Genomic DNA, 14,571 nt, shown 5'->3' on the forward strand with positions numbered 1-14,571 from the left:
GGTCTCATAGAATATTTTGGTATGAGGTCTCATAGAACAAGTGAGGAGAATTCTCTCTGCTTCTATTTTTTGGAAAAGACTGTAGATTTGCCAAAAATGAAAAACAAAAACATCCACTGATGTTTCTTTATTTTGGAAGTTTATTAATTATTATTTTTAATAGCTATAGGATAATTTAGGTTATCTATTTCTCCTAGTGTGAGTTCTGGAAGTTTGTTTTTCAAAGAAATGGTCCGTTTCCCCTAAATTATCAATTCAGTGGCTACAGAGTTGATCAAAATATTCCTCTACAATGCTTTAATGTCCTTGGGATGAGTTGTGATGGTCCTTCTTTAACTTCTGATATTGTTAATCCATGCCTTCTCCCTTTGTTCTTGGTTAGCCTGGCTAGAGGTTTATTAACTTTGATGATCTTTTTAAAGAACCAGCTTTGAGCTGTAATGATTTTCTCTAATGTTTTCCTATTTTCTAGTTCATTGATTTCTGCTCTAAGGTTTCTTATTTCTTGTCTTCAGCTTGCTTTCATTTAAATTGCTCTTCTTTGTCTCCCTAAGGTAGAAGCTTAGGTTTTTAAATTCGTATCTCTCTTCTTTTCTCCTATATGCATTTAATGTTACATACATTTTGATCTAACCACTACTTTTGTTATATCCCATGCATTTGATTACTTGTATTTTCATTTTTGGTTAGTCAAAATAGTTTCTCAATTTATCTTAAGGCTTTTTCCTCGAACCCTGGGTTATTTAGAAATTGGTTAATTTCTAAATATTTGGAGATTTCTTAAGTTCTCTTTCTGTTACTGATTTCTAGTTTAATTCCATTGTGGTCTACCTACAATGCCTTTTAAGATTTCTATTCTTTTAAATTGGTCAAGTGCATTTTATGGCCAGAATATGATCTATCTAGTGAATGTTCCATATAAGCTTGAGAACACAAATTCTGCTGCTACTGTATGGAGCACCTTGTATTTTAAAACAAACAAGCATTAAACTTAAATACTATTGGGTTAACTATTAGGTTAAATACTAAATACTAAATACTATTAGGTTAACTATTAGGTTAAATACTATTCTATTTTTTAAAACAGTATTTCAATTCATCCTAAACCTTCTAGACACTGGGTCTATGAGTAAAGGTAGAAGAACAGGCAGAATGAGCCCAAAAGTGAATATTCAATCTTCTAGGAGATGACTTAATGTACACATTTTCAGAAACATTCACAAACAAGTAGTTCCATGTTATACTTTAAACGGTTTATATGTTATAAAATTTCCCTCTTACAACTTGATGCTAATCAAAAACTGACCAAAAACTGACCAAGTATAATACACGTGAATTCATATGTAAGGAATAAGCCTATAAAATTTGTCTACAATTACGATTTCAGTTAGAAAAGATTAAACTTTTGTGCCAGTTTTTTTTAAAGAGGTAAGAAAAGGCAATGCCAAACGCAAAGAGGAAGATTTCATTTTTAGTCTCCTGAGATTATTAAAAACAACATGTCATAAAAACTTCTAAAAGTAATTGAAATTCTTCATTTATCAGATACCAGTTTTTAATTTAAACATAACTGGAGAGAATAAAATGAGAGTTAGTTACATAGAAAAGGCGATAAAAGCATATGCCACTGACTACTGCTTCCTCTAACTCTCCTCCTGAATATTAAATCAGTAAGACTGCATTCTGGATGCTGGCATTTTGCCAGCCACTCTCTTGATAAGAAAATTATTCTTCATATACTATAACAGCATGTACCCAAGAGAAAATACGATAGCTGAATAAGTAAAGGGTGAAAAGTAATCTGAAAAAAGTCAACTAATCAATCTCTAATCAACTCAACAAAATTCAATCAACTGATCAATTGTAATGTTAAAAGGACTTCACCCAAACCCTCTCACAGGTTGTTATATTTTGTGTTTCCAAAGCTCATCCTGGTAGAAGTTGTTGAAATTCCCATTTATTGATTCTGAATTAATAATGCTCTATGACATTTCTTCCCTATACCTTATCTTATGTCTTTTATTATAATTTAAGTTACCTATTAATTCTACTTTGGATAGCCATGCTATTTCCATTCAAGTGATATGACTGAATAAAACTAATTCTGGATAATTACTGGCATGAATGTAAAGCAAAAGAAGTAGCACACAGTAAAATTTTGTTTTCCAGTTCAACCTATACTTTTTTTTTAAATAATAATGTATTTTCTTAATAATATGTATTTTTAAATAATTATATATTTAATAGCCTAATTCTTAAGTGTGGCCATTCGTCTGAAAATTACCTTTTGTTAGGACTCCTGGGTGGCTCAATTAAAGAAACCAACTCTTGATTTTAGCTCCAGTCATGATGTCAGCGTCATGAGATCAAGCCCTACATCAGCTCCACTCTGGGCGTGGAGACTACTTGGGATTCTCTCTCTCTCTCTCTCTGCCCCTCCCCCACTCTCTCCAGAAAGAAAGAAATAAGAAAAGGAAAGGAAAGTTAAGTTAAAGAAAAAGCAAATTACCTTTTGTTGAATCATCCTCTATTGGCTGTTTGAACAATGTAATATCCTTAAAAGTACATAAGAACAAGACCACCTTTTCATGTTCATTTCTTATTGGTGCAATTTGCATATAAAACCAAACAGGGGTTCCTGTAAGAGACAGAAAGGACAATAGAGGGTGACATAGCCACAGCAATGATTTGGTCTCCTGCCTCTCCTCTTTCTTTAGCTGCCAACTGCTATGCCAGGAACAAACACCAAAACAACAGTATTTTAACTGTTTTCATAATTAAAAAAAAAAAAAACAGAAAACCTTTAACTTTGTATCAATTACTAGTTGCTCAAATATTAATAAACATATTTCAACCCAAAATTTCAAAATGTGAAAGTAAAGCTGAGAGTGACATTTTCACCATGCAGGAGCACAAGGGCAGGGTCACAACTTAAGTAACACCAGCATGACCTTTAGGTCTGTGTCCCTACACCTCCGCTGCTCTCTCCAACTTCGTTTTCATAGTTTTATCATGTGTGACCACTCCTACATGCTGCTCTCTTCCTGTCACTTTGAGGCATGTTTCCGATTACTTCAACAGCAACCCCTGATGCTCTGATAAGCACTCCTCTTGGAGGAGCCTTTGAAATGCTATCCCTACCTCAAGGCTCTCTCATCAGAGTTCTAAGATGGTTCAATGCCTTTGACAGCACCCCCACATCAGAGAGAGAAGATGTCAGCAACACTTGGTGTCTGCTGTACACAGGGCTCTACCTGAAGCTTTTAAGGCAACCTTAAAGGGGAAAAAAAAAAAGATGTGCCCCTAGCCCTTGAGATCTAAGGTGTCTTCATGAGCCAACGCTTCCTATCTCCTTCACTCAAAGAACAAGGCTTGACTCTGTTGTCATGGTTTTTTTTTTCCTTTCTTCAAATAGTCTTCATTTTTTAATAATATATCAGTTGCATATAACACCCAGTGCTCATCACATCATGTGCCCTCCTTAATACCCATTACCCAATTACCCCATCTCCCTGCCCACCTCCCCGTCAGCAACCCCCAGTTTGCTTCCCACAGTCAAGAGTCTCTCGTGGTCTTTCTCCCTCTCTGATGACCTCCCATTCAGTTTTCCTTCCCTTCTCCTATGATCCTCTGCACTGTCACTATGTTCTTTAAACAATGGCTCCTGCAGACTTCAGAAAACAGAGTTTCAGAGCACTTAAGGCTTTGGATTTGGACAAACCAGGATTTGGCACTATTTCAAACAATAAATATTTAAAGACACAAGAAATGCCTTCAAAGGAGTAATTATCCATTAAACGATAAAACACCAAAGGAATGTTCCATCAGAATCAAGAAGACACATTTTCCATTATATTGTTTCCAAGCCATAGTGCAATAAAGCCTCTCCAAATTTTCTATCTTAAAGACAAAGGCTTTTGTTAGGTTTGGGATTTGGGGGATGAAATATGCAACTATTAATAGTTTCTACATGAGAGTTGATAGCCTGTTAACAGTGCAAGAAAAACCAAATTAGAAAAACCTTCATTTAAAAAAAAAAAAAAGAAAAACCTTAATACCTTTGGCAAAAAAAAAAATCACAAAGTAATGTCACCACAGTGGGGAACCTAGACAAGAAGAGAGGGCTTAACTACCAGGTTCAAGAAGTCAGAGAATTAGAAAGAGGAGGTGTTTTTAGAATACTCAGTTCTGACAACCAGATCCTTTGCAACCCTGGGGCCTGTGAAAACATGGCCCTTTCCAAAAGGATCACTAGATAAGCCAGCAATCTCATAAAACCATCACACTATCTCCCAGAGAGGACTGTTCTTTGTTCTTCTACACAGTGTACCCAAGAACTGTGAGTGATATACGCAGGTCTACAAATTACCAGGCACACATGCTAGCAGATACATGGCCTATGGCTATTCCAACACAGTGAGCTTGAGGCAGCCCGGTCATAAACAGAGAAAAGGGCATTAAAAAGTCATTTTCCGGGCTGCCTGGATGGCTCAGTGGATTAAGCCTCTGCCTTCAGCTCAGGTCATGATCTCGGGGTCCTGGGATCGTGTCCCGCATCGGGCTCTCTGCTAGGTGGGGAGCCTGCTTCCTCCTCTCTCTCTCTCTACTTGTGATCTCTCTCTCTCAGATAAATAAAATCTTTAAAAAAAAAAAAGTCATTTTCCAAGGTCTGTTAAAAATCTGAAAAGAGAGGATGCTACATTTTGCACCTTCTATGAAAAGAGCAACTTCTCAAATTTTAGCATAGAGTCAGGGCTTTTTTTAAAAACTGCTTTCAGATGTCAAGGCAGATCTTTTTCAAGTAGACTTACAGGGTCAGATTCCCCAAGTAGGCAGAGTTTTTGCTGAGTGGCTGGTAAAGTAGCCATATTCTGGTTTGGGGGTTTAAGGGAGCAGAAGGTCTGACAGGGTTAGGCAGAGAGGCCAGTTATAGGTGGAAACTCAGGGCAGTGCCCCGGCATTGATTAACTGGGTGGCCCTGGCTATCACAGATGTCTTTGTGTAGGCAGAAAGACCCATATAAATCATCATCCCAGAGCTACTGCTTCCTTCTCAACAGCAGAAATAGTTCCCTGCTAATCAGAGCAATGCACCTTAAAAATAGAGCCTACAAACTGAAATGTCAGTGATGACACATGTTAAATCAGATATCTCATTCCCTCCATTTGCAAAATGCTGTTTAACCTAATTACTTAATGAAGTGTTAGGAAGACTTAGCATTCAGGAATTCCCAAAACATACCTATCCACATGTGAATTTTTCTAACATTTTTAAAAAGTTACAAGAACATACTTTTTTTAGTTGATGTTCAAGAACCTTCAGGTAACAATTTACAAGATTTCTTAAAGCTCTTTTAAGTGTAGTAGAACTCCACTAAAATACATAAATGGTATCTTTCCTTCATAATAATGAAAAAAACTCAATGCAAATGAGAGAATTCCAAAACATTAAAAGAAAGCAAAATACCACCTTGGAAGGAAACTTCTGGAAATGTAAAATTCAATTGCTTCTTAACATGATTTAAAGGATGTAAAGAAAACAATCTCCACAAAGGTATTTTTTTTAATATTTTATTTATTTATTTGACAGAGAGCAAGATAGAGCACACACAAGCAGAGGGAGTGACAGGCAGAGGGAAAGAGAGAAGCAGGCTCCTTGTTGAGCAGGGAGCCCATGTGGGATGCGATCCCAGGACCCCAGGATCATGACCTGAGCTGAAGGCAGTCACTTAACCAAGTGAGCCACCCAGTGCCCCCCCAACAAAGGTATTTTAAAGAAACTCAGAAACTATGAATTCGGTTCTCATGCTTTAAAATCAGGCAAAGATTTGTTTATTCTTATTCTTCCTAGCGTCAAAGTGAAATGACTTTAGTAATAAGGAATATCCTTAAATTATTTGCTAAACTTGGAGCACATATCGAAGTCATTCAAAGGAGAACAATCCTATATGAAAAGGATATAGGGTTTTGACATATGACTCTAATACAAATTTATCCAAATGTATCCGTATGTATCAATATGTATCCACCATGCACCTGGTTAAAAAGACCCAGAGGACACCTCAAGCTTGACTTTTCTCTGGTAGAGGCCAGAGAAGATCATTCAGAATGGACTGTGTTCTAGGTGACAAGCCAAAAGACATTTGGCTGTGAATAAAGAGAAATACCTCCTTGGCCTTGATTGTAACATGAAAGATGAAATGATAAGATATTTCATAAGTAATACCACTAGAGACCACCATTCCCATTACCAACTGCACTAATTTTAAAGCAATGCCTGTGGTTATGATTATCTCTTTGATGGTCTATTAATAAAAAGAGAAATCTAAGTTCAAGCCTAAATATTTTATAGTGAATAAATGTTTGACTAAGACGGAGAGGATGAATTATGCTGTTAAAAAAAAAAAAAAATCCAGCCAGCTCTGAACATGGAGCAAGTGCTTCCTGTTGAAGCTAAAATGCTTGCCAAACTGGGGAAGAATTTAGGAGCCATCCAGTTCCACTGAGGATAGGAATTGGCTTTGGGACACCTGGGTGGCACATTCAGTTGAGTGTCTGACTCTTGATTCAGCTCAGGTCATGATCTTGGGGTCATGAGACTGAGCCCCACATTGGGTTCCATCCTTGGCGGGGAGTCTGCTTAATATTCCTCTCCTCTGCCCCTCCCACGCATGCTCTCTCCCTTTCTTTTGATCTCTCTCTCAAATAAATAAATAAATCTTTTAAAAAATGATAATTTGCTTTGCTCTCATTTATCATTAACATGAAACAAATTGACCCATCTTGTGAAGTGACTGTCCATTAAAAAAAAAAAAAAAGAAAAAAGGTCAACTTGGGAAAAAGAAACAAAAGTCAGTGACCCGAGTAGCCAAAGAAAACAAATTAGGAAGCTTTGTTGTGGAGTACATTAGTTGTTTTTTGTTTGGCTGGTTTTTTCCTCCAAATTCTAAAAGACATTCTGTATCATAAGATCTTATGTGATATATAATGGACAATTAATCATTCACAAATTCCATCCTTGAGAACAGTTCACTATAACCAATACAAATTTACCAGAGGTGAATGGCCTATTCTAAAAGTAGGGAAAACTTCTGTTGGCCTTCCACACAAAAGAGTCAGTCTAGGAAAAGGCCATATTCATAAAGACCTCAAGTCAATAACACACATCAGCCATGAACATGCAGAAAGGGAATCACACACACTCAGTGATACCAATCGCCTTTTCCATTAACCACAAGAAATGAATAAATTCCTCTATCATTTTTAGTTGCTGTAATGTAACGATAGGATCTTTACCATGATCATTAACTATAGAACATTTTGCCGCCACCACACACACCCAACACATATTAAAATGCATCATATTTTCCTGCCATTCCTCAAAAGGTTGCTTTTCATAGGTAGAATCATTAATTAGTTCTGCTATCTGATTTCATCAGCACCCCTTGCCTTTGCCAAGAGAAGGACAAAGTTTGATATTCTCTCTGCTCTATAGCTCAACAGCCACTGACCAAAAGAGAACATTTGCCAAGGTGACCCTTCCTATTGGTAATTTAGATACGTACTGTTTTTCTTATACAGAAGAACTTCAAAGCAGTTTGACTCGTAGTTGTCAAAAGTTTGCCTGACTTTCTCAATGGTCTTCTTGTCAGTCAATTCTCCATACATAAAACTGGGAAAAAACAAACAATCCACTTCAGTTCTATGTTGCTTTTCAAATGCTACATAAAATTACATAGTTGTCTCTTTTGATTGAGTATTCAAATATACTTACAAAATTAAACACTGCTCTCACAAAACAAACTAAATTATTGAAACAATGTTTTAATCACAACTATTAAACTTCTTGCTAGAATCACACACACACACACACACACACACACACACACACACACACACACAGAATCATCAACCTACATACTTCCTATAGGCATGATTTTCAGTAACTATGGTTTAGTTAAATAACACTAGTTTCCCAACAGCACAGTTCAAAATTTCAGTTATAGAATATTGACTGTAAGTAACTGCTTAAAGTATAAACTTTGCTGTTGGCTCCTGAGCCTACAAATCACTAGTAAACAATAAACTAGTAAACAGATATCACCATCAGTAACCAATCATATCACTTCTTTCAAGGCCCCTTCATCTTGGTCGCGGTGCCTCTGTTATTCAGTCCATGCACAGACCCAAAGCGTGGAGTTGTGCTGCCTCCTTGGCTCTCAGCAATAAACCCAGGTGACATTTTACAAAAATGGATAACTGAAAGCAGGCATTCACCATCAAAGATTAAAGTCCAGCAAAAAAATGAAAAATGATAGTGCTGAAAGGGACATTCAAATTGAACATAAATGAAGGTATAGATGAAACACAAGACTGTGGCAATGTTGACACTTGAGAGACTCTAGATGTGAAGCCAGAGGAACTTAGGGAGTGTGAACTTAGCAACATAAATCAGGAAAGCAATTGTGACAAAGAGGATCAAGTCTTCCCAGAGGAAGTGAAGCCAGTAAAAACACTTCGCATTAAAAGAACCACAGGAGACAGTTCACAATAGTGAGAGTACAGGAATAAAATAGTTGTGGTTGATGCAGACAGATGGAGGAGTACGAGCACTTACTAAGAGGGGGAAAAAAGTTCTCTTCATGTCATGCTATATTATGAGAAGACAGTATGATTCAAATGACTCATGATAGTTTTTTACAAAGAGATGAAATGCTTTAATTCTCAATGCTTCTTGAGTTCTAAATCACAGTATGCTAAATATGAGTTTTACCATTATTTGCATTTCCCTGCATTTATAACCAACAGTAAGAGAGTTTTTAATGTTTTGACAGACACTGGTAAAGGTCACAGAATAATCATAAATTTTTCCACTGAGTTTTAAGATTATATTGCACAGTTTCAACTTGCATGGTCTTTTTTATCTTCCCACACTCAAGGATATGTGAAGAGTCCATGTTACGCATATAATACATCAACATACTCATCAGTTACGAGTATTTTCTCAAGACGGGTGCAGGTATGGCTAACAGGAGAAAAATAATGGTGAGAAATTGAAGAAGATATACACTATTGCGGGAGGGAACATACAAAATATAGGTTAAAGAGTGAGATTCTACATGCCCCCAGAATTTCCCAGTGCTTGAAATTATCTGTTTTTCTAAGAGAACCTCCACAAAAGTCTTGTTATCTACAAAACAGAACTCAGTCGAAGCTTCTAAAACTCCACTCATGAAGCTTCCATGATTATCAGTTGTGCATCTGGTTTTAGAAACATAGTTCTACTAGTTAGCATAACTGTCCACCAGAAAAGAAAATGCAGCATCTGCCAGATACCTTGACTAAGTTTCTGAAGGTTCAAGTCTATCTTTGTTACTGCTTTTCTTCCAGTTTCAATGAGTTCGCGTATTGGCCAGAGGCTAATCCAAATGAGATAGGGCCTAAAGCTTATACAATCTTAGGGACCGTCTTTAAAGAAAATAATATAAAATTATAAAACAAAATTAGGTACAGAGCTTTGGAAGACATCCACTCAAGGGAGGGCCCCTGAAGGTTGAGATTCATTATCCTCATGGGAAATCCCCCCTGAATGTATCAATTTAGAAAATTTACAATAGGAAAAGCATGGTTGAATAGCAACCCCCCCCCCCAAAACAACAACAACAAAAAAACAACTAGAGGATTCAACAGCAATGCCATATCACAAGCAGAAATTACAGAGTCATGGCCCATCTTACAATAACTCCAACCTACTCCAACCTACGCAACTAGAATTCTAGAAACTAAGAAAGAAAAGGAAATAGATAAAGCTTACCAAAGGCTGCCCAATCCACCTCTGCATTGTCAATTACAGTATTTATATCTTTTATTTAAAAAGAGAACTTTCGGGGCCCCTGGGTGGCTCAGCAGGTTAAAGCCTCTGCCTTCGGCTCAGGTCATGATCCCAGGATCCTGGGATCAAGCCCCGCATCGGGCTCTCTGCTTGCTGGGGAGCCTGCTTCCTCCTCTCTCTCTGCCTGCCTCTCTGAATACTTGTGATCTCTGTCTGTCAAATAAATAAAAATCTAAAAAAAAAAAAAGAAAAGAAAAAAGAAACTTTCATTGTCATTATAACAGTAAAATAAGCAAGAGAATCTCAAGTAAAATGACAGATTCTAACTCCATAATCTCAGAGCCAGACTCACAGAGGAAGCCTCTGGGCCTACCCATAAGAGAGCACTGAAAAACCCTTACTTCTGCCAAAGCCTGAATTCCAGCTCATGACAGTTTCACGAAAATCTCTTGAAGGCATCACACTGAAACCAGAATTACTCGGTTAAAGACACCCTCCTTGCCCTCCAAAAAAATAAGACACTATTTTAATACTGTTGGTATTTCGTACAGATAGGTGACCTTTTTAATCAAACAGTTTTTTTAAAATGACTGTTATTTTTAATCTAAAGACTTGTTAGTAGAAAGAAAACATGAAGAATCAGAAAAAAAAAGGTAAGATAACTAAATGTTTACAGTCTTACATGGAAAGAAAAGAAAAACCATTTTACCCCTGTTAGTAAATGTCAGAGCTCTACAGTTCAATAAACTAAAACACAATGTCCACTATTGGCCAACAGGAAAACATTTTTAAAAAGAAAGCATCTATAAAATAAGCAATTAAGATAAAAAAATTCTTGAAAAATTAACTCTAATAGGATTTAAAAATAAGTTACAACTTAAATTTTAAAAAACTATCAGAAATTGATATGATAATACCACCTAATAAAAAATACAACAAAAGTCTGATTCAGTTAAAATTCTAAAGAGAATAGGAAAACAAGAACTTTTCAAATAAACTCTAAAATTTCTATAATATATTCTTCTCTAATTTAGCTCTCTAACTGGTAAAATTACCTGTCCTATAGAGGCACTTAAAAAAAAAAAAAAAAGATGGGGCGCCTGGGTGGCTCAGTGGGTTAAGCCTCTGCCTTCAGCTCAGGTCATGATCCCAGGGTTCTGGGATCGAGCCCCACGTTAGGGCTCTCTGCTCGGCAGGGAGTCTGCTTCCTCCTCTCTCTCTGCCTGCCTCTCTGCCTACTTGTGATCTCTCTCCCTCTGTCATATAAATAAATAAAATCTTTTAAAAAAAAGATTATTACAATCTGAATACTTCCTTAAAAATTAGTCTTTTATTTCTTATATGTTTCACTCATATTTTTCATTTTAAGTTTATTAAACCAAATATATGTGACAGAACACATATGTGAAGTGGTAAAATGCAGCAATTAACTAATAAAAAATATTTCAAAATGAACTATAAAAGATGTTTGAAATGTATTATCCATCCTTCCAATGAAAATATTTCCATCTGAAGTTGTTCAAACAATACTAAGTCAATGCTTCCACACAGTTTATGAGAATGACATATTTGTTTATTTGCTCAGTTATTTTACACATAAATGTTGAGTGTCTTTATCAAGGTTTCCAGCAGCCTGACTCCAGATGGCTGAAGCTCAATGCAGTCTTTGAATGGTTTATGGAATCTGAAGGATACCAAGATTTAGAAATGGTAACCATCAGGCTTTAGAAACTATATACCCATATAAGAATTTTGCACATTTTTTTATGTATACCCTCCAGCAATACATAATGGGAATATAAAAAAATTTCCAGAACTTCAAATTGCTCTTTTAGAATGCCAAGCTCTCCTTAGAGTAATTATAAATGATTTCTATAGCTGCACTGTTATCTTATTGGAAAGGAAAATAAAATTAAATGCTCAGAAGCTATCTATCCCCGCTATAATATTGAGTTGTCATGATATAACAGAAGACCACCGGACCACTTACAAACTGCATAATTCATGGGCAAGACATATAATTGCTTTGACCTTCAGTTTCCTCATCTGTAAAATGATGATAATGTTCATATACCTCAGAGGGTGAGGGTTTTAAAGAGATAATGCACATGAAGTCACAAATTATAATGTGCTGTACAATGGCTGAATTATGACTGGAATGCTTCTTATGGCTGGGGTTAGAAGAAAACCCCTCCAGCCCACTACTCTCTAGCTCCTCTACAATTCTAGAACAGGGTTTGGGCCAAGCTTGCTAATGGGCAGTGTCACTGTTTTGTAAAGAGATATGTACATCATTTGGGGCATCTTTTTTTTTTTTTTTTAAGATTTTATTTATTTGAGAGAGAGAGAGAGCACGCATGAGTGGGATTGGGGGAGATGGAGAGGGAGAGAGAGAACCAGATTCCATGCTAAGCAGGAAGCCCAACATGGGGCTCAATCCCAGGACCCTGAGATCATGACCTGAGCAGAAGGCAGGTGCTTAACCAACGGAACCACCCGGGCACCCCTGTGTGTCTTCTTTCTTTATGAGCCCATGAAGTTGAGGCATAAATCCACTCATGGCCTGCTCCTGAATATTCTGGCCAGTTTTCTCCAGACATAACTGGTGGTCCTGGGAGTAAAGGACCACCATAGGACTGGCCTATGCTAAATTCAGCTTGCCTAAGCACTAGGGCAGTATACCTTTCATGTATTTTCTATCCTAGCAAATTTCTAAGGACACGAGGCCTTGGTTTACAGCAGGATTTACTTATTCTTGGATCCCTTGTTCTATCAACAAAATCTCACAAACAAGCCTCATTATGATACCTACCAACAAGGATAGCTATAAATGTTGACAGATTTCCAAGGGAGAAAGGAACCTTACAAACAAGCAAACAAAAAAATACAACCTACTCATGAGTTCTGCCAATCTATCTTAATCTGCTAATAGTCAACAAAGCTCTTGGACTCAAACACCATATTCAGTCACCACAAAAAGGATATTATCTATAAGCTGTAATTCACAGACTAGCAAATGCTTCATCACAGAAACCACACAGATTGGCTTAATGCGGTTGGTAAATGTGGTCTCTCGCTCAGTCAGCCACAAGAATAAAATTAGAAGGGAGAGGGGGTGGGGGGGATGGGTGAGCCTGGTGATGGGTATGGAGGAGGGCACGGATGGCATGGAGCACTGGGTGTTATACACAACGAATCATGGGACACTACCTAACTAACATAACACAATGAAAAAAAAAAGTTAAGGGGAGAAGGGGCTTAATTGTATAGAGCCAAAGGGTCAAAAAGTAAAAAGCCTGGGAGAGGTGGAGTAAGAAGGAAAATTTACAAACAAATAACACAGCTTTCACAATCTGTAAGAGGTAATTTTGGAATAAAACAAAGCATTACTTTATACATTGAATCGTAACCAGAAGGTTTCACAGCCCATTAATTTATACAAGCTTATAAGGATTCAGATAGAGTCATAAATGGTAGATCCATGGCATGTAATTAACAGAAACTAGGGAGAGCACTGGACATCTCTAACCTTTGGAGTGTAACATCACTGAGGCACCTCTGCTCTCAACACTTTCCCTCGGTGCCACTGTGTGAGGCAGAGCCCTCAGCCAAAAGGAACCAAACTGACTGACATCCATCATGTGTAATGTGCTCTCACTGGCTGAGATGACCCTGTGTTAATAAAACTACTTGTGAAAGACATCCAGTAAAGTGCCTCGTAATTGCTTCATTGTCTCATTTGATGGCTTGGATAAAGGATTATTAATGAGCCTCCCAGAGGAGGGGAAAAATGTGTTTGAAAGCACCTAGATACTCCAATCCTCCCTACCTGCATTATTACTCTTCTCACCCTTCTAAAAACAAACAAAAGCAAACAAACAAAAAATTGAAGGGGCTCTTAAAAATCTCAGGTCAATCAAAGGTAAAATACTCAAGTGGTTTCTACCTAACCTATGATAGCATGTCTCCATGTCTTGAAAAAAGATCAGAAGCTTTTAAATATCCTCCTCCAAAACCTACAACCTCTTTTAAATATGTAATACATTTTGTGTCCTTCAATAAATAACCAAACAGTCCAAAGCCTTGGAAACACAATTACTAGACAGTAAAATGGGCTAGATTTGAAATTCCTACCAATCCTGAAGTGTCATTAGACTGTTTTTCTGAATTTTCAGCCAAAACAAAAATGAGATGGTACCTAGCACACATCACATTTTAAAAAATAAAAATGTAAGGTCACCTGGGTGTCTCAGTTGGTTAAGCACCCTACTCTTGATTTCAGCTCAGGTCATGATCTGAGGGTCCCAGGATGGAGCCCCCAAGTCAGGTCCATGCTCAGCATGGAGGATGCTTTTCCCTCCCCTTCTGCTGCTCACCCAGCTCCCTCCCTCTCTCAAATAAATACATAAATTAAAAAAAAATTAAGTATATACTACTGTGTGCCATTATGGAGTACAAGGATGCAGGAAACTAGTGACACTCCCTCGTGACTGCTGAGAGTGGAAACAGAAAGGTACTCTGGACAGAAATTTGGGAGCAGTTAATCTACACACTCTGCCTATATTCTACTGTCCAGCTATCCTATTTCTGGCTCCAGGGACAGATGATTTTTCATAGGGGGCCACAAGAAGATGTGCAGAAGGCTATTTGTTGAATGTAGCACAGTGTCAGAAGTTGGAGTTCACAGCTACTAGAATGGATAATAAAATAGAAGGCTGGGAAGACTACAGAAGCACTCCA

At 37.3% G+C, this 14,571-nt stretch overlaps 1 protein-coding gene across 1 annotated transcript in view; it reads right to left on the bottom strand.

Moving 5' to 3' along the window:
* Positions 1-14,571, bottom strand: part of KCNH5 (potassium voltage-gated channel subfamily H member 5) — a 304,115-nt gene that overhangs the window by 251,908 nt on the left and 37,636 nt on the right. Inside the window, exons 3-4 of the mRNA XM_032344425.1 lie at positions 7,565-7,671; positions 2,510-2,638 (exon numbers count right to left, since the gene is read on the bottom strand). Coding sequence (XP_032200316.1) covers positions 2,510-2,638; positions 7,565-7,671 — 236 coding nt within the window. The remainder of the gene's footprint in view (positions 1-2,509; positions 2,639-7,564; positions 7,672-14,571) is intronic.

The sequence above is a fragment of the Mustela erminea genome, chromosome 5 (genome assembly GCF_009829155.1).
Source record: "Mustela erminea isolate mMusErm1 chromosome 5, mMusErm1.Pri, whole genome shotgun sequence".
Classification (NCBI taxonomy): Eukaryota; Metazoa; Chordata; class Mammalia; order Carnivora; family Mustelidae; genus Mustela; species Mustela erminea.